Source organism: Grampus griseus, assembly GCF_964374135.1.
Source record: "Grampus griseus genome assembly, chromosome: 8".
NCBI lineage: Eukaryota > Metazoa > Chordata > Mammalia > Artiodactyla > Delphinidae > Grampus > Grampus griseus.
This window is the reverse complement of record NC_139002.1, coordinates 15,799,389-15,819,958: the sequence shown is the minus strand read 5'-3', so window position 1 is coordinate 15,819,958 and position 20,570 is coordinate 15,799,389. Positions and strand designations below refer to the sequence as shown.

At 43.5% G+C, this 20,570-nt stretch overlaps 1 protein-coding gene across 1 annotated transcript in view; it reads left to right on the top strand.

Moving 5' to 3' along the window:
• Positions 1 to 20,570, top strand: part of CEP164 (centrosomal protein 164) — a 67,102-nt gene that overhangs the window by 4,639 nt on the left and 41,893 nt on the right. Inside the window, exons 3-4 of the mRNA XM_082660785.1 lie at positions 1,891 to 2,002; positions 15,900 to 16,104. Coding sequence (XP_082516911.1) covers positions 1,891 to 2,002; positions 15,900 to 16,104 — 317 coding nt within the window. The remainder of the gene's footprint in view (positions 1 to 1,890; positions 2,003 to 15,899; positions 16,105 to 20,570) is intronic.

Below are 20,570 nucleotides of genomic sequence, written 5' to 3'. Positions count from 1 at the left end.
CGCCTGTGTGTTTTGGGGTTTACTTTTTCTTCTGTTCCATGGGGCTGTCTGTTCAAACGCCGGAACTGTGCTCTTAACTACTGAGGCTCAGTAATAAATTCTAGTATCTAGTATGGCTGAAATACCCTCATTCCTCTTCTTTTTTCAAAGTTTTCTTGGTTACCTTATCTGCTTTATCTCCCCATGAACTTTAGAAACACCCTGTCTTTTTCTGGGAAGGGCTGTGTATTGGGGAACTGTTGGTATTTTAGAGAAAATTGTGTTTAATTTATGAATGAGCCTGGGGAGGATTGACATCTCTATGCAGTTAAGTTATGCATCCAGGTCAACCTGGAGGTTCCTATCAAAGAACATCTATTCCTTTCCGTTTGTGTCTTTTTTCTGTTCTTCAGGGGTGACTTAAAAATTTTCTTCATTTTGGTTTTGCACATTTCTTGCTCAGTTTATTTCTTAAAGATTTTATTCTTTTTGGTTTGCTATTATAAACGGGGTCTAACTTTTTCTAAGGCTATTTATAAAAAACTCTCTTCTGCTCAGTCATGTGTAGACGTCCTAAGCTCGAGCCCCCATTTTCTCTTCCTGGACTTGCAGCAGCTTCCTAATCAGCCTCCTGCTTCTACTCTTGCCCTTCTCCAGTCTGTGCTCCACTTAGCACCAGAGTGATCTTATAGTGTAAAGCAGATCATATCGGGGCTCTGCTTTTCATAATCTTCCGTATAATCTTCCATTATGCTCAGCATAACGCCCTTAGTGGGATGTGCAGGGCTGTGCATGACTCGGCCCTGCCACCCAGCCAGGCTCACCCAGTGCCTCTCTCTCCCTCCCTCTGCTAGGCACATGGTCTTTCTGACGGTCCCCAGACAGGCCAGGCTGCCACATGTCACAGGCCCTTTGAACCTGCTCTTCTGCCTGAGTCCTCTTTCCTCAGTGCTCTGCGTAGCTGGCTCCTTTGTTTCCTCCAGGATTTAGTTAAGTGTCCCATTCTGAGAGGTTTTCTGACCACCCTTTGTAAAAGACTGCCCCTCCACCTTGACAAACTCTGTCTCATACCTCACTCACTTCCTTCATTACATTTATCAGAAGCCTTAATTCCTTGCATATTTATCTGTTGATGTCATTACTGGCTGTTTCTTCTACCAGCATGTAAGCTCCATAAGGACAGAGGGCATTTCTCTCCTAGTCATGGCACATGGTGACTGGCACATAGGAGGCACTCAAACAATACGTGTGAAATTAATGAACACGTTAGTCCTTGGCTAACCAAATTTTGGCCGGTCCTTTTTGCCTTTCCTAGTCCCCAGGTATGTCATCTTCCAAAGTCCTCCACTGAGATGACCCATAAAGGATATGGTAAAGGGTAGAGGTGAACAGCCAGGTGAAGAGATACATAGGGTGAGGTCCGAGAGGGTCCCAAGTGCAGGAACTTCTGTCCCAGTGGAGCTGGGATGTGCCACCCTCCTTGCACGCGGAAGTGCCGGAAGCTCTCTGAACCCCAGAGTTTAGGGATTTTTATGGAGGCTTCGTCGTGCACGTATGATCGCTTATTAACTCATTTTCCAGCCCCTCTCCAGAGAATGAGGGGAGAGGCTGAAAGTTCCAAGCTTTTAATCATGGCTTGGTCTTTCTGGTGGCCAGGCCCCATCCAGGAGCCCACCCAGAGTCGCCTCATTGAGACAGAAGACTCTCCTGTCACTCAGGAAATTCCAAGGGCTTTAGGAACTCTGTGTCAGGAACTGGGACCAAAGACCAAACATTAATAGGAATGGGGGCAGAGACCAATATATAGCTCTCTTATTATCTCCCAAGACTGACTGATTCTTCCTTCTTTGTATCCACCCTCCTCCCACCCCCACCTCTCTTACCTTCCCACCCTCCTACCCCTCCTTGCAGAAATTCTTGAATTTGCCAAAGAGATTGGTATTGATCCCATAGAAGAACCAGAGCTGATGTGGCTGGCACGGGAGGGCATTGTGGCCCCACTGCCTGGGGAGTGGAAACCATGGTGAGTCAGCACGGGCGCCGCCTTCTGGCTTGGCCTTTGAGGCGGAGGGGGGCTGACACTGGAGATCAGCTTTAACCGGCCACCTTTCGAAGCCTGTCCTGCAATGGGCCGTCCCTCTGCTGGGCCGCCTGATGCTTTGGGCCTGAGCCCAGGCCGCCGTGATGGTCCCTGGAGGGGCTCAGCAGGGATACCCAGGGTCCCAGGCTCTAAGCTGCCGCCCTGCGTCAGCATCCGTTTTGGACACACGGAGGAGGTGTCATTGTTATCCTTTGCAGACTGAGATGGAGAGTGACAATACTGGGGCCTCCTCAGTGTGTCCAGAGTGGACGCTGGTGCTGGAGAGGTTTGAGTGAGGCTACACAGACTGGCAGCGGTTTCCGTCTCCTTTGACAGCCCAGCCCTGAATTTGTGTGACTTGTGCACGAATGGGTTCCTATTTCCAGTTTCAGTTGGCACTCTGAACTGTGAGAGCAGACCCTCGCTCAGCTTATCTCAGGGGATCAGAGGTTGATGGTGAGGAAACAGACTGGCCGAGGTGGGGCGGCCACCGCCTTCCCCCCGATCCTCCCCATGCCAGGACTCCCACTCCTGGGGGCACTGCTCTGTCCTTACCACCTGCACGGAGCTCTCTCCAGGTGGCCTTCTTATGGTCGGTGCCCCGAGTTTACTTCCTACCGTAGCGTGGGATTTCTTGTTTCTCCCAAACTAGCCCCCAGATATCTTGGGGTGGGGGGGTCGTCTTTTCTGCTGGGATTGTGCAATTTTGTGTACAAGTTATAATTATCCTGTTCTTCCCTGAACCACTTAATGCGTTGGCCATACCTCAAAATGACTGCAGTCGTAGCTTTACTTATCCCCGCCGCAGGGTCCTAATCCTTCCAGCTTCTCCTCGCATGCCGGGCTCCCTGTTCTCTGAATCTTTTTAGCCGCCTTTCCTTGGACCTTCTCCAGGTCATGACATCTTTCTTCTACTAAAGCCATCAGCACTGCACCCAGTATTGCAGGTGCTGAGGACTCCCGGTTGTGTTTATAGGAAAAGTTTGTAGGATAGTGGTTTCTGTTTGGTTTCCAACATCCACCCTGATAGCCACATTTGCCTTATCATTAATCTCTTTATTCTTTTTTCTTTATGTTTTTTAAATCTGTATATATCTGTGCTGTTCTGCTTTTGGATACATTTTCTAATTAAAAACCACATGAGAAATGTAATCAGAATAATACCTTAATGTGCACATAATAAATAAATGGCTGCAGTGATGTAAAAAGGAAAAAGGGTGATGGAAGGAAGGAACTGTCATCGTCTGTGGCCCAGCTGTGGGCCAGGGTCATGCCAGCGGCCCTCAGGTACCTGCTGGTGGTAGTTAACACTACCTCATCCGGTAAGGAGAGCATGAACTATTTCTCACTTTTTAAAGTAAGTCATTGGAAGTTATGTATATGTGTCTTCTTTCATCCTTACTCCCAGTCCCATGAGTAATTGCTGTTAGTTGGGGAATTCCTTCGAAGTCTGGATTCTCTCTTCTCTTCCTTTAATATGTTTGTCTACCTTTACACCAATACTGTACTGTCTTTTTTTTTTTTTGCAGGTAGAAAAAAATCACAAATTTATTACATACATACATAGACATATATAAAAATACAGGCAGATACAAACAGAGATCTTACAGCTTTGCTTCTAAATTTTAGCCATGAGACAGGAATGATAATGCAAAACTCACTAGTTAAAGAACAGTTGGATACAAATTGTGTTTCTGGTGAATGGTATTAGTTAAGGTGAATTGCTCAGATGGCTTAAACTTTTTACTAATATCTGCGTAAGAGATTTTAAGGTTTTTCATAGGCCAAGTTTTTAAAATACGCTTTCCTTTTTTTTTCCTACTTCTTTTTTTTTGTCTTTATACTTTTAATTGGTATTTTTTGAATAACATAATTTAAGTTTTAATGATGTCCAGTTTCTCGACTTTTCAAATATGATTAATGCTTTGTGTCCTGTTTAAGAAATGTTTGCCTATTCCAAAGTCATGAAGATATTCTGTGTCTCGTTTTTTTTTCCCCCCACAACTCACACACACACACTGTATTTTATTTTTACAAGAGATAAATAAACTGACACCAAGCATTGTACATGGATGACCACAACAAAAGCAACAATGATTGCAATTACCAAACACGAAACACACTCATACTATGTCATAATATTGACATTCAGTCCAGGAATCCTCCACTGTAACAGCTCCTTTACTTTGCAGTGAAAATTGATTTGTATATTTTTTGCCTCTGAGTCCTTGTGGGATTTTGTTTTTTTATTCAAACAGAAAGTCACAAAAATTATAATCATCCTCATCAGTTCACTCAGTCCCATGTAATTAATTTTTTTTTCATCTTGATCTTTTGTTAGCACTTTTATGAATTCATCAGTTTTCCATTAGAGTTCTGAAAATGCTTACTCATTCAGTTCAGCAGTATAGTCACTTACCAGAAACCTGTACTTGTCAGAGTCTTTTCCATGAATTCCTTGAAGATGAAACCCTTTTATAGGAACATTGTTGCGAAAGCATCAGAGTACACCCAGAACTGTCTGTAAATGACAAAAGACTTAAAAATGACCACGTTTAAAGATTTGACGAAAGTTCATAATAATGCAATTGACAAGGAAATTTAGTTACTTCTGAGATATACATTTTAAAGTAATAACTAGAATTATGACTTATAACATTATACCAGAACATATAAGATTTTTAGAAATTTCATGTAATGTCTGAAACATTTATATTAACGTATTTCCATACAGATAACCCAAAGAAAGTTTAGTTTTAGTTGTTTTTTTGTTTGTTTTTTTATACTGCTGGTTCTTATTAGTCATCAGTTTTATACACATCAGTGTATACGTGTCAATCCCAATTGCCCAATTCATCACACTACCATCCCCACCCCACCGTGGTTTTCCCCCCTTGATGTCCATATGTTTGTTCTCTACATCTGTGTCTCAACTTCTGCCCTGCAAACTGGTTCATCTGTACCATTTTTCTAGGTTCCACATACATGCGTTAATATACGATATTTGTTTTTCTCTTTCTGACTTACTTCACTCTGTATGACAGTCTCTGGATCCATCCACATCTTGATAAATGACTCAATTTCGTTCCTTTTTATGGCTGAGTAATATTCCATTGTATATATGTACCACAACTTCTTTATCCATTCGTCTGTCGATGGGCATTTAGGTTGCTTCCATGACCTGGCTATTGTAAACAGTGCTGCAATGAACATTGGGGTGCATGTGTCTTTTTGAATTATGGTTTTCTCTGGGTATATGCCCAGTAGTGGGATTGCTGGGTCATATGGTAATTCTATTTTTAGTTTTTTAAGGAACCTCCATACTGTTCTCCATAGTAGCTGTATCAATTTACATTCCCACCAGCAGTGCAGGAGGGTTCCCTTTTCTCCACACCCTCTCCAGCACTTGTTGTTTGTAGATTTTTCTCCTGACACCCATTCTAACTGGTGTGAGGTGATACCTCATTGTAGTTTTGATTTGCATTTCTCTAATAATTAGTGATGTTGAGCAGCTTTTCATGTGCTTCTTGGCCATCTGTATGTCTCCTTTGGAGAAATGTCTATTTAGGTCTTCTGCCCATTTTTGGATTGGGTTGTTTGTTTCTTTAATATTGAGCTGCATGAGCTGTTTATATATTTTGGAGATTAATCCTTTGTCCGTTGATTTGTTTGCGAATATTTTCTCCCATTCTGAGGGTTGTCTCTTCATCTTGTTTATGGTTTCCTTTGCTGTGCAAAAGCTTTAGAGTTTCATTAGATCCCATTTGTTTATTTTTGTTTTTATTTCCATTACTCTAGGAAGTGGATCAAAAAAGATCTTGCTGTGATTTATGTCAGAGTGTTTTTCCTATGCTTTCCTCTAAGAGTTTTATAGTGTCCGGTCGTACATTTAGGTCTCAAATCCATTTTGAGTTTATTTTTCTGTATGGTGTTAGGGAGTGTTCTAATTTCATTCTTTTACATGTAGCTGTCCAGTTTTCTCAGCACCACTTACTGAAGAGACTGTCTTTTCTCCATTGTATATCTTTGCCTCCTTTGTCAGAGATTAGTTGACCATAGGTGCATGGGTTTATCTCTGGGCTTTCTATCCTGTTCCATTGATCTGTGTTTCTGTTTTTGTGCCAGTACCACATTGTCTTGCTTACTGTAGCTTTGTAGTATAGTCTGAAGTCAGGGAGTCTGATTCCTCCAGCTCCGTTTTTTCCCTCAAGACTGCTTTAGCTATTCGGGGTCTTTTGTGTCTCCATACAAATTTTGAGATGATTTGTTCTAGTTCCTTAAAAAATGCCATTGGTAATTTGATAGGGATTGCATTGAATCTGTAGATTGCTTTGGGTAGTAGAGTCATTTTCACAATATTGATTCTTCCAATCCAAGAACATGGTATACCTCTCCATCTGTTGGTATCATCTTTAATTTCTTTCATCAGTGTCTTATAGTTTTCTGCATACAGGTCTTTTGTTTCCCTAGGTAGGTTTATTCCTAGGTATTTTATTCTTTCTGTTGCAATGGTAAATGGGAGTGTTTCCATAATTTATTTTTCAGATTTTTCATTAGTGTATAGGAATGCAAGAGGTTTCTGTGCCTTAATTTTGTATCTTGCAACTTTACCAAATTCATTGATTAGCTCTAGAGTTTTCTGGTGGCACTTTTAGGATTCTCTATGTATAGTATCATGTCTTCTGCAAACACTGACAGTTTTACTTCTTCTTTTCCAGTCTGTATTCCTTTTATTTCTTTTTCTTCTCTGATTGTAGTGGCTGGGACTTCCAAAACTATGTTGAATAATAGTGGTGAGAGTGGATATCCTTGTCTTATTCTTCATCTTAGAGGAAATGGTTTCAGTTTTTCACCATTGAGAATGTTTGCTGTGGGTTTGTCATATATGGCCTTTATTATGTTGAGGTAGGTTCCCTCTATGCCCACTTTCTGGAGAGTTTTTTTTTATCATAAATGGGTGTTGAATTTTGTCAAAAGCTTTTTCTGCATCTATTGAGATGATCATATGGTTTTTCTTCTTCAATTTGTTAATATGGTGTATCACATTGATTGATTTGCGTATATTGAAGAATCCTTGCATCCCTGGGATAAATCCCACTTGATCATGGTGTATGATCCTTTTAATGTGTTGTTGGATTCTGTTTGCTAGTAGTTTGTTGAGGATTTTTGCATCTATATTCATCAGTGATATTGGTCTGTAACTTTCTTTTTCTGTAGTAGCTTTGTCTGGTTTTGGTATCAGGATGATGGTGGCCTCATAGAATGAGTTTGGGAGTGTTCCTTCCTCTGCAATTTTTGGAAGAGTTTGAGAAGGATGGATGTTAGGTCTTCTCTGAATGTTTGATAGAATTAACCTGTGAAGCCATCTGGTCCTGGGCTTTTGTTTGTTGGAAGATTTTCAGTCGCCGTTTCAATTTCATTACTTGTGATTGGTCTGTTCATAATTTCTATTTCTTCCTGGTTCAGTCTTGGAAGGTTATACCTTTCTAAGAATTTGTCCATTTCTTCCAGGTTGTCCATTTTATTGGCATAGAGTTGCTTGTAGTAATCTCTCATGATCTTTTGTACTTCTGCAGTGTCAGTTATTACTTCTCCTTTTTCATTTCTAATTTTATTGATTTGAGTCCTCTCCTTCTTTTTCTTGATCAGTCTGGCTAATGGTTTGTCAATTTTGTTTATCTTCTCAAAGAACCAGCTTTTAGTTTTATTGATCTTTGCTATTGTTTTCTTTGTTTCTATTTCATTTATTTCTGCTCTGATCTTGATGTTTTCTTTCCTTCTGCTAACTTTGGGTTTTGTTTGTTCTTCTTTCTCTAGTTCCTTTAGGTGTAAAGTTAGATTGTTTACTTGAGATTTTTCTTGTTTCTTGAGGTAGGCTTGTATAGCTCTAAACTTCCCTCAGAACTGCTTTTGCTGCATCCCATAGGTTTTGGATCGTCGTGTTTTCATTGTCATTTGTCTCTAGGTATTTTCTGATTTCCTTTTTGATTTCTTCAGTGATCTCTTGGTTATTTAGTAACGTATTGTTTAGCCTCCATGTGTTTGTGTTTTTTACGTTTTTTTCCCCTGTAATTCATTTCTAATCTCATAACATTGTGATCAGAAAAGATGCTTGATGTGATTTCAATTTTCTTAAATTTACTGTGGCCTGATTTGTGACCCAAGATGTGATCTATCCTGGAGAATGTTCCGTGCGCACTTGAGAAGAAAGTGTAATCTGCTGTTTTTGGATGGAATGTCCTATAAATATCAATTAAATCTATCTAGTCTATGGTGTCATTTAAAGCTTCTGTTTCCTTTTTTATTTTCATTTTGGATGATCTGTCCATTGGTGTAAGTGAGGTATTAAAGTCCCCCACTGTTATTGTGTTACTGTCGATTTCCTCTTTTTTAGCTTTTAGCAGTTGCCTTAGGTATTGAGGTGCTCCTATGTTGGGTGCATATATATTTATAATTGTTATATCTTCTTCTTGGATTGATCACTTGATCATTATGTAGTGTCCTTCCTTGTCTCTTGTAACATTCTTTATTTTAAAGTCTATTTTATCTGATATGAGTATAGCTACTCCAGCTTTCTTTTGATTTCCATTTGCATGGAATATCTTTTTCCATCCCCTCACTTTCAGTCTGTATGTGTCCCTAGGTCTGAAGTGGGTCTCTTGTAGACAGCATATATATGGATCTTGTTTTTGTATCCATTCAGCAAGCCTGTGTCTTTTGGTTGGAGCATTTAATCCATTCACGTTTAAGGTAATTATCGATATGTATGTTCCTATCACCATATTCTTAATTGTTTTGGGTTTGTTTTTGTAGATCCTTTTCTTCTCTTGTGTTTCCCACTTAGAGAAGTTTCTTTAGCATTTGTTGTAGAGCTGGTTGGTGGTGCTGAATTCTCTTAGCCTTTGCTTGTCTGTAAAGCTTTTGGTTTCTCCATCGAATCTGAATGAGATCCCTCCTGGGTAGAGTAATCTTGGTTGTAGTTTCTTCCCTTTCATCACTTTAAGTATATCATGCCACTTCCTGCTGGCTTGTGGAGTTTCTGCTGAGAAATCAGCTGGTAACCTCATGGGAGTTCCCTTGTATGTTATTTGTCATTTTTCCCTTGTTGCTTTCAATAGTTTTTCTTTAATTTTTGTCAGTTTGATTACTATGTGTCTTGGCGTGTTTCTCCTTGGATTTATCCTGCCTGGGACTTGCTGCACTTCCTGGACTTGGGTAGCTATTTCCTTTCCCATGTTAAGGAAGTTTTCGACTATAATCTCTTCAAATATTTCCTGTGGTCCTTTCTCTCTCTATTCTCCTTCTGGGACCCCTATAATGTGAATGTTGTTGCATTTAATGTTGTCCCAGAGGTCTCTTAGGCTGTCTTCATTTCTTTTCATTCTTTTTTCTTTATTCTGTTCTGCAGCAGTGAATTCCACCATTCTGTCTTCTAGGTGACTTATCCGTCCTTCTGCCTCAGTTATTCTGCTATTGATTCCTTCTAGTTTATTTTAGTTATTGTATTGTTCATCTCTGTTTGTTTGTTCTTTAGTTCTTCTAGGTCTTTGTTAAACTTTTCTTGCATCTTCTCGATCTTTGCCTCCATTGTTTTTCCGAGGTCCTGGATCATTTTCACTATCATTATTCTGAATTCTTTTTCTGGAAGGTTGCCTATCTCCACTTCATTTAGTTGTTTTTCTGGGGTTTTATCTTGTTCCTTCATCTGGTACATAGCCCTCTGCCTTTTCATCTTGTCTGTCTTTCTGTGAATGTGGTTTTTGTTCCACAGGCTGCAGGAATGTAGTTCTTCTTGCTTCTGCCCTCTGGTGGATGAGGCTATCTAAGAGGCTTGATGGGAGGGACTGCTGGTGGGTAGAGCTGACTGTTGCTCTGGTGGGCAGAGCTCAGTAAAACTTTAATCCACTTTACTGTTGATGGGTGGGGCTGGGTTCCCTCCCTGTTGGTTGTTTTGCCTGAGGCAACCCAACACTGGAGCCTACCTGGGCTCTTTGGTGGGGCTAATGACAGACTCTGGGAGGGCTCACGCCAAGGAGTACTTCCCAGAACTTCTGCTGCCAGTGTCCTTGTCCCCATGATGAGCCACAGTGCCCCGTGCCCCCCCCACCCCCCCCACCCCCGCCTCTGCAGGAGACCCTCCAACACTAGCAGGTAGGTCTGGTTCAGTCTCCCCTGGAGTCACTGTTCTTTCCCCTGGGTCCCGATGTGCACACTACTTTGTGTGTGCCCTCCAAGAGTGGAGTCTCTGTTTCCCCCAGTCTTGTCGAAGTCCTACAATCAAATCCCACTAGGCTTCAAAGACTGATTCTTTAGGAATTCCTCCTCCCGTTGCGGTACGCGGGCCTCTCACTGTTGTGGCCTCTCCCGTTGCGGAGCACAGGCTCCGGACACACAGGCTCAATGGCCACGGCACAGGGGCCCAGCCGCTCCGCTGCATGTGGGATCTTCCCGGACCAGGGCACGAACCCGTGTCCCCTGCATCGGCAGACGGACTCAACCACTGCGCCACCAGGGAAGCCCATCTTTTATAGTTTTTAGTGTACACATCTTGCTCATATTTTGTCACATTTATCTCTCTTCTTTTGATGCTTCTGTAAATGCTATCATTTATTTATTTTTATGTTATTGAAGTATAGTTGATTTACAATGTTGTGTTAATTTCTGCTGTACAGCAGTGTGATTCAGTTATAAATACATATACATTCTTTTCATATTCTTTTCCATTATGGTTTTTTTTGAAATGTCAATTTCCAATTGTTGATTGCCTTCATATAAAAATAAAATTGGTTTTTGTATACTGACCTTGTAGCCTGCAACCTTGCTAAACTTACTTATGTCAGTTCTAGTAGCTTTTTTGTAGATTCTATAGGATTTTCTACATAGATGGTATGTCTTCTGGGACATGTCCTTTCTAACCTGGATACCTTATATTTCTATTTCTTGCCTTACTGCACTGACTGGAACCTCCAGTACAATTGAATAGAAGTGGTGACAATGGACATTTTGGCCTTGTTCCTGACCTTAAGGGGAAGCATTCAGTCTTTCACCGTTAAGTATGATGTTAGGTGATGTTAGCTGTAGGGTTTTCTAAATGCCATTTGTCAGGATGAGGAAGTTCCCTTGTATTCCTAGCTTGCTGAGAGTTTAAATCCAAAATGGATGTTGGATTTTATCAAATATTTTTTCTGTATCTATTGATAGAATCATATGATTTTTCTTTATTGGTCTGTTAATATGGTCAATTATATTGATTGATTTTCAAATGTTAGAACGACCTTACATTCCTGGGATAAACTCTGCTTGATAATGATTATATATTATTGGATTTGATTTTTTAAAAATTTTGTTAAGTACCTTTGCTCCAAAATGATAGCTTGAATGCAATGAGATGGATAGAGTTGGGTATTTTTTAAATTACTGATTTCCAATTTTATTTGTTCATTATATCTATTCTTTGTTACATGTTGAGAGTTCTTTTTGTTCAGTAAGTGATCCTGTTTATGTAAATGTTCTATGTGTGCTTGATAAGAATGTAGTCTCTCATTTTTGGATACAGCGTTCTTTTTTTTAAAAAAATTAATTAATTAATTTGGTGCATCGGGTATTAGTTGCAGCCCGTGGGCTGCTTAGTTGCAGCAGGCGGGCTCCTTAGTTGTGGCATGCGAACTCTTAGTTGTGGCATGCGAACTCTTAGTTGCAGCATGCACGTGGGATCTAGTTCCCTGACCAGGGATCGAACCCAGGCCTCCTAAATTGGGACCGCGGAGTCTTATCCACTGCGCCACCGGGGAAGTCCCCAAGGTTCTTTTTTTTATTAAAGTATAGTTGATGTATTACAATTTTTTGTTAGTTTCTGGTGTGCAGCAGAGTGATTCAGTTTTTTATATATATATATATATATATATATATATACACATACACACACACACACACACACACACACACATACGCATATATAAGAATATATGATGAACCTAGGGCAGGACAGGAATAAAGACGCAGACTTAGAGAATGGACTTGAGGGCATGGGGAGGGGGAAGGGTAAGCTGAGGCGAAGTGAGAGAGTAGCATTGACATATGTACACTACCAAATGTAAAATAGATAGCTAGTGGGAAGCAGCTGCATAGCGCAGGGAGATCAGCCTGGTGCTTTGTGACCACCTAGAGGGGTGGGATAGGGAGGGTGGGAGGGAGGTGCAAGAGGGAGGGGATATGGGGATATATGTATACATACAGCTGATTCACTTTGTTATACAGCAGAAACTAACACAGCATTGTAAAGCAATTATAGTCCAATAAAGATGTTAAAAAATATATTCTTTTTCATAATCTTTTCCATTATAGTTTATTACAGGATGTTGAATATAGTTCCCTGTGCTATACAGTAGGACCTTGTTTTTCATATATAGTAGTTTGTATCTGCTAATCCCAAACTCCTGATTTTTCCTTACCTCATCCCTTTCCCCTTTGGTAACCATAAATTTGTTTTCTGAGTCTGTGAGTCTGTTTCTGTTTTTGGATACAGGGTTCTTAAATGTCCTTTATATCAAGCATGCTAAATGTGTTTATCTTCCTGTGTCCTGAGTAATTGTTGTCTGGTCTCACTCTTTGTTTTTGTATTTTTTTTTTTGGCTGCACTGTGTGGCTTGTGGAATCTTAGTTTCCCCACCAGGAATTGAACCTGTGCCCCAGCAGTGAAAGCTCTGAGTTCAGGGAAATCCCTGGTCTCACACTTTTTTAAAAATTTTAAATTTATTTATTTATTTTTGTCTGCCTTGGGTCTTCGTTGCGGTGCGCGGGCTTCTCATTGCGGTGGCGTCTCTTGTTGCGGAGCACGGGCTCTAGGCGCACAGGCTTCAGTAGTTGTGGCACGCGGGCTCTAGAGTGCAGGCTCAGTAGTTGTGATGCACGGGATTAGTTGCCCCGAGGCATGTGGGATCTTTCGGACCAGGACTCCAACCCGTGTTGCCTGCATTGGCAGGCGGATTCTTTACCACTGTGCTACCAGGGAAGTCCCTGGTCTCACACTTGAATAGTGGTTTAGTTGAGTACAGATTTGTCAACAGCTGTTTGACAATACTGTATACCATTACCTTCTGACCTCTGGGTTTGCTCGTAAGACATGTTTTTTGGTTTCATTAGTTGTTCCTTTGTAGGTAACCAACTTTTCCCCCCTCTGGTTGTTTTTATTATTTTGTTTTTAATCTCTGGTGTTCTGTAATTTCACAACAGTGTGTCTAGGTGTGGGTTCATTGTTATTTACTGTGTATAGGAATTGGAGTGCTTCCTTACTCTGAGGACTCATATATCTCTTCAATTTTGGAAAATTCTCAACCATTATCACTTCCTTTTCTACACCTCTTACTGGAAGTATATTGGACCTTATTATTTGATCCTCCATGTCTCTTAACTTCTGTTTCATATTTGAAAAATCACTTTATAATTTCCTTTAGCATATTTATTTCCCAATTCACTATTTGTTTCTTCTTCTGCATCAGATCTGGTTGTTTTTCATTTTGAATCTAATGACTACCAGTTCCTTCAAGCTCTCTTATGTTCTTTTCAATATGTCTAGGTTTTTTTAGAGTTCTGTTCTTTCATTATGAATTCTACTCCTTTATCCCTACAATAATTTTAAATATTGTTATTTTTAGCCTTCTTTTGATTGTTCTGCTCTCTCAGTTCTTCTTTTCATTGTATTAGTGATTTGCCCTCGTGGCGAAATGTTTCCTCACGTTTCCTCTGTAATTAGTTATTGTGCATTTTGTGAATTCATCTTCTGCAGAGGTTATTTTCTGTGAGTGTCTCATTCCTAGGTTGTTGAGTGGCTTTACAATGGTTTCTGCCAAGGAGGTTTCAGTGGTTTAGGACTAAATTTTTCCATTAATTTTCTGACTTGGGGTTCCCTTACCACATTTTGGACTATATATCTACATGTGTCTTGGGGTTTCAGTTTTTCATTAAATTTTATTTTCCCCACCTAGAACCTGACATGTTTCCTTGCTGCTTCCATGACCTAGGTCCTTTTATTCATGGAGGGAACAGCCCGAAGGGCCCCAGATACACCTAGGGTCTCATTTCCAGTTCCTAAATTCACGAAGGCCTAAGGCCACATTTTGTTCTAAACTGGCATTAAAACCCAAGTTCCACAGGCCTATATCCAGGTCAGATACCAGTTTTGACCTGTCAGTTCATGCACTTATTATTCAGGTTTCATGTTTTCTTTTTGTTTCTGGCACCTGAGAATTTCTCTTTCCGTCTGGCTATGTGAATAGTGGTGCTGTGACCATTGGTGTACAAATGTCTGTTCGAATCCCTGCTTTCAATTCTTTTGGGTATGCCTCCAGAGGTGGAATTTCTGGTTCAAATGGTAATTCTATTTTTAATTTTTTGAGGAACTGTCATGCTGTGTTCACTATGGCTACACCATTTTCCATTCCCGCCAGTAGTGCACCAGGGTTCCAGTTTCTCTACATCCTTGCCAGCGCTTGTTATTTTCTGCTTTTTTTTTTTTTGGCCACGCCCTGCAGCATGTGAGATTTTAGTTCCCCAACCAGCGAACGAACCCGGGCCCTTAGCAGTGAGAGTCCTAACTGCTGGACCGCCAGGGAATACCCATATTTTCTGCTGTTTTGATAATAGCCATGCTAATGGGTGTGAAGTGACATTTCATTGTAGTTTTAATTTTCACTTCCCTAATCTTCAGTGGTGTTGAGCATCTTCTCATGTGCTTCTTGGTCATTTGTATGTCTTTTTATCTTTTACCTCTGATATTTTTCCTGTTTTACTGCATATTTTCTCTTTCATTTGAATTAAGATTGAGCTTGTCAGATTTCATAAGGAGCCTGATTGGGACTGTATTGGATTTATACATTAATTTGAGGATTAATGGCATGTTTACAGACTTGAATCTTTCTATTCAGGAACACTGGGTGTCTCTCCAATTGTTTTTTCTTCCCCTGAATTTTCAATAAAGCTTTATGAATATTTTGCACACTTTGGACTTATTCCTGGGTATTGCATCTTTCATATCGCAATATATGGATTATATTGCAATATATGGATTACTGATAATGGTGGGTGGGATGAATGGCTTATTTTAGACTTGTTCATGTTGAGACCTACCTTCTACATTATTTTCTTTTATTGTTGATTGACCCCACTAGCTTGGATTATCACCTCTTACGAGTTTAGAATCTTTTGCAAAATCAGAGCTATCACAACGCATATTTTTTCTTCAGATCATTTATGAAAATATTAAGCAAGTTCTATCCCAGAATTTATCTCCATGATACCATAGTGTTTGTATTTCTCCATCTAAAACAAAGTTTATTCCTACTCTAGTCTACCATGAATTCTCAGGAACCTTAACAATTAAACGTCTCCATCTAGAGAAGTCCTTAGGTATCCCAATCATTTGTTTCTATCTAAGGAAACTCTTTATTCTTAGCCAAATGGTACCCGTCAATTTTTATTTTTTTAATTTTGGCTGCACTGGGTCTTTGTTGTGGTGCGGGCTCTTCGTTGCAGCGCACGGGCTTCTCTCTAGTTGCGGCACGCGGGCTTGTTGCCCCGAGGCATGTGGGATCTTAGTTCCCTGACCAGGGATCGAACCCATGTCTCCTGCATTGGAAGGCGGATTCTTAACCACTGGACCATAAGGAAAGTCCCTACCCTTCAATTTTGTGTTAATCCTTTCCTCTCTTCTTTTCTCTCTCTCCCCTTCTCCCCAGAGTTCTTCCTTCTTCTCTGCCTCCTTGCCATTTGTCTTCTTCTTTTTTTTTCCTGTGTAGCTTTGGACCTGAGCAGGGACTAACTTGTGACCTCTGCTCATCCCCAGCCAGGACATCACAGGTGATATTTACTATTTCAACTTTGCCAACGGGCAGTCCATGTGGGACCACCCCTGTGATGAGCACTATCGGAACTTGGTGATCCAAGAGCGGGGGAAACTGTCGACTCCTGGGGCCGTTAAGAAGAAAGAAAAGAAAAAGAAAAAGGAAAAGAAAGACAAGAAGGACAAAGAGACCTCCAAAAGCCCCCTGGTGAGTCAGTGGATCCAGCTCTCAGAGAGGCCAGGCCTGAAACCTGAGGGATATCGGGAACCTCTAGCTGTTTACAGCTGGGAGGTTAAGAATAACAACAGTAATATAGTAACTTTCTGATAGTGCCTCATCTGACTTATGCCTGTCTTCTGGCAAATTTTCCTTTTAGGCTTCTAGAAGTGGTTACTATCTCTAAGCAATTTCTTTTTCCCCCTTGGGAGGCACATATGACATAATAGGATGAGTGAGGGAGTGCCCTGCTGAGGATGGGGTTTTGCAGTGACGCCGTCTGCCCCTCTGGAGAGTTGGGGCCCAGGGAGCACTTGGTGGAGGCCAGAGAACCCAGAGGAGCGAGTGCCTCTCCTCTCCTTTCCGAGCCAGGCTTTCCTCGTGTGGGTTCATCATGTGTCTCGGTGGTGCAAATTCCTAGATGTCTGATGAGCCATAATTCAGTTGTCAGAACGTCAGTGCCTTCAAGATCCAGAAAGAAAAGCTTGAGGCTTTATCTGGCCCTGTGGATGGCCTTTGCTGCCATTGTCCTCGGTTCATGGTGGATAACTGACATTTGATTGCAGGGTCATCACCTTGGTCCCAAGTAGCTTTTTTACTCAGAGTTGAAAGTTATCTTTCCCATTATCATTCTATTTGTCCCTCCAGGTGTGAGGCAGGTGGGCCACATTGAGGAGAGGGAGGGACTTGGGAACCCAGTTTAGCCAAGTGGGGAACGCTGGGAATACCTTTTCAACCCTCTTAATGGTCGAGTTGATTTGCTCTCTTATTTATGGTCTTTATTTCCCACTGGTGCCTGGTGCTTACTTCTCAGGGAAGATTTCCTCCATCTTCCTTCTTTTGCAAGGTGTCAGTTCTGACATTGGATAGTTGCTGATGAATTTAGCTCTTTTAATCATTTCCAAGCTCTCCAGTTACTCCCCCCCACCCCAATATTACTAATCATGGTTCTGAGAAATAAGACAGCAAGTCCATTCTTCCAGGTGGAGAAAAGAGAACAGGTAATTTCCAAAGAGGCTGAATTTTCTAATGCCGTGTGTTTGAAAGGTAGAAGATGTATAATGGGCTTTCCACTAACCCCGGACTATTTTACATGATAATCGGCATCTGGGCAGGCTCTGGCATGACTGAAGGTGAGAGAGGGAATGAAGTGAGGGTTCTGGGGTGGGGGATTGGGTAATAGACTGAGCTCTGGGTGTGTGACTGAGTTCCTGGAGCTCCCTGTTAAAAAGGATTCCTCCTGTGGCTTCAGGAGCTGAGGGCAAGTGGACTGCGCTGGGCTGCCAGTCTGGATCTTAGGGCTCAGGACAGGCGCCAACCAGTGTGTCCAGGGGCAGGCCTGACCAGGTGGGCGACCGGGCTCAGGTGGTTTGGGCTCTCTGCAGGAGAGCTGGGTGGAGTTTAGGGTGAATGCAGGATGTGGTTGATCTTTTATGGTTTTGTCTACCCCAAGATTCCCTGACTGTGTGGACCTCTCTTGAGCAGTACCAACTCTTGCCTTTGGTAGAAGACCTAGTCCAGGTTCCCAAGGCTCGGTTCACTGCTTATGTTTCCCCTCTTTCCTCCCTTCTTAGACTCTTTCTGATAGTCCTTGATAAGGATGGTGGATTTTATGAAATTAACCAATCACAGAATTGAGAGCTTGATGGTACCTTTGGGGTAATCTAGTTGGTGATTTTCAGACGTTTGTTAGCAATGGAACCCTGTCTTCACATCAATTCTCCCATAGAGGGCCAGTGGATAAAGAAGAAGTGGAGCTGCTCTGGTTGAACCTGGGGGTGTGGGTCTTGGTGATGCCTGTTCCCCGTCACATGCCCACCATAGCAGCCCCCAAGGTACCAGGCGGAACCAATATGTGGGTTCCATGGCGCAAGGTTTGTAAGCCACTGACCTCATTGAACCTCCTCTTTATAGATAAGGAAACTAGGGCCCAGAAAACAACAAAGCTCAGGGAGTTTTTAGCTTTTCTTCCCTCATGGGTTTGTGTTTTTCTTTAAACGGAGGGTGGGTTTCTGCTAAGGGTTTGCCAAGGGCTAAGGTAGCAAGTAGAAATCAGAAGCGCTTTGTCTTAGTTTTCTCTGCCTGTTTATATACCCATCTAGGAAACACAGCCTGAGCAGGGACTTCTGCCTTCTTCCTCCTTTCTCCGTGGCCCATCCCCTCTCTCAGCACCTGGGCTGGCTGATCTGGACCTAGACCAAGAGATGCAGGCTAGAAGTGAGGGCTCCTTTAAGAAAGGGAAGAGCCCACGTATGCTGGCTGACATCCCTAGGTCTCTCACGGGCTCCCTGCCCAGCAAGCTACAGCCACTCTTCAAGGGCCAAGCTTCCCGAACCCACCAGGTCTTTGCCGACGTGGAGAAAATCTTAGGCAGGGCCCCAGCCCACTGCAGGACAGAATTAGGTGATCAGCAGGGTCTGGAGAAGCCCCAGCAGGCGACAGAGAAAATCTACCTGGGGTTTTCAGACCCTGAAATAGAAGAGCTGGAAATGAGGACCAGACAGCAGAAACCTGGCGCTTTGGGCCCTGACCACAGCAGGCCCTTCCGGAACGGGCAGGATGCGTTAGAGAGCAGGAGCCAGGCCTTGGTCCACTTGAAGTTTTTGGAAGCCCTCAAGGGCCTGCAGCTGAAAGGGGAGCAGCACAGCCATAACATGGCCAAGCGGAGCTCCACTGGCCCCGGGGGGGACAAGGGCCAGAGCCCCATTCCCTCACCATCCCCTGAGGAGGATCCCTCCCTGTCCCTTTGTTCTTCTGACCCCATGCTGCCTGCCAGGAAGAGCAAGCCGTTCTTGTTAGTCAGCAGCCCAGCTGAAGACCAGAGCTGGCAGGGCGTTTCTGGGGAAGAGGGCAGCATGGGCAGGGGCAGGAGGAGGAGAGAGCCCCCGGGATTGTGGATGGGACAGGTCTCCAAGCTTGTCCACAAGGACGCCCCTTGGGGCAGCAAGAAAATAGAGCCCGAAGACCCTGAGGCTCCAGGGGCCTCAGCCATAGGTCCACCTCAGGGGCTCTTGCTAATACCCCCCGATACCCTGGTCTCAGAACCAGCCCAGAGCGCCCCTGCAGTCGCCTCGCAGGCCCCTCGTGGGTCTCCTGCCAGTGAGAAGACACCACCCCCAGGCTCTCTGGAGCCCCCTGCAGAGGACAGGAGGCTGGGCAGGTTTGGGCCTGACTTGGAGAGTAGCAGCAGCAGCCTGGCCTCTCACCTGGGCTCTGAGGTCCTGGGGGAGGTGACCAACTTCCCGTGGGACCTGCAGAGCTCACGGGGATCTGAGCGGGGTGCGGGTCAGTCAGGCCCCGGACCCAGCGAGCAGCACCCCAGCCCCTTTCTGGCGCCCCAGTTGTCCCACATGCAGAGCTCTGCCGAGGAGCAGTCAGAGAGTGAAGACTACTCTGAGGACCAGAGGTTCTACCAGCACATCCTGCAGATGTTCAAGCTCTCCAGGCGGCTGGAGGGCCCGGGGCCGCCCGAGAGCGCGCAGGACAGGCCGTGCAGAGACCTTGCCAGCGTGGTCTGCCGCCTGGCAGCTGAGTCTTCCAGGATGTCTAGTGAGGGCGAGCACGAGGCCATCAGAGCCATGAGCTCCCAGTTTCTGTCTTGGGGGCCAGAGACGCGGGAGCATCCTCAGAAGGTGGCCGGCGCCCCGGCTGGGCAGGAGGCCTCTCAGCAAGCTCGTTTCCAGCCAAGCAGCAGCCCCCTCAGGCAGGGGCTGGTCAAGCTGAGTTCCAGCAGAGGGCTTGCTACAGAGCCAGGCAAGATGCAGCTTCTCAACCAGGTAGGCTTCTTAGAGAGCACGGCCTTCAGGCTCAGTGAACTCGGCAGGGAGGGAGCAGGTTGAGCTGACACCCTAACACAGCCAGCAGGTCTGCTTTCCTGTTATCTGTCCTCCCTTGGTAACTATTGATCCCTTAACCACCCAGGATGGCCATCTTGTGGGATGACATGCAGTTCCTGTTTCTTCTGCCCCATCACCTGCAAGATAGGGGCTGAGGGTATCTAGACTTCCCTTCCCTTGACCTAACTGTACTTCGTGGGTGGTTCACATGCTCTGACGATGCTCAGTTTTGAGGGTGAGCAAGGTGGCACTTATCCTGGCACTCATGCAAGATACAGGTACTGTCCCAGGATTTGGGAAGCATTCCCCATCAGCTGGTTATGAAGAGGTCCTCCCAAGTAGACACCCTACCCCCAGCCTCTGAACTTAGTCCCTTCTGGGAATCACACAGAACTAGAGTTAACACTGTCATGAGAGGCTGAAGCCCAGGCTCTCTCTGCCGTTCAGTGAGCTGCTTCTGCTCCTTGCTTCCCAGCGTTTCCAGAACCATGTGAATAATCTGTGTCAGGCTTGTGCTGACCACGTGATCCTTCACTTCCTCCCCTCTTGGGATCTACCAAAGGGTTGTGCTTGCCCTGTCATTCCAACTCCTTTTCCCTTTAAAGAGTCACCACTAGCTTC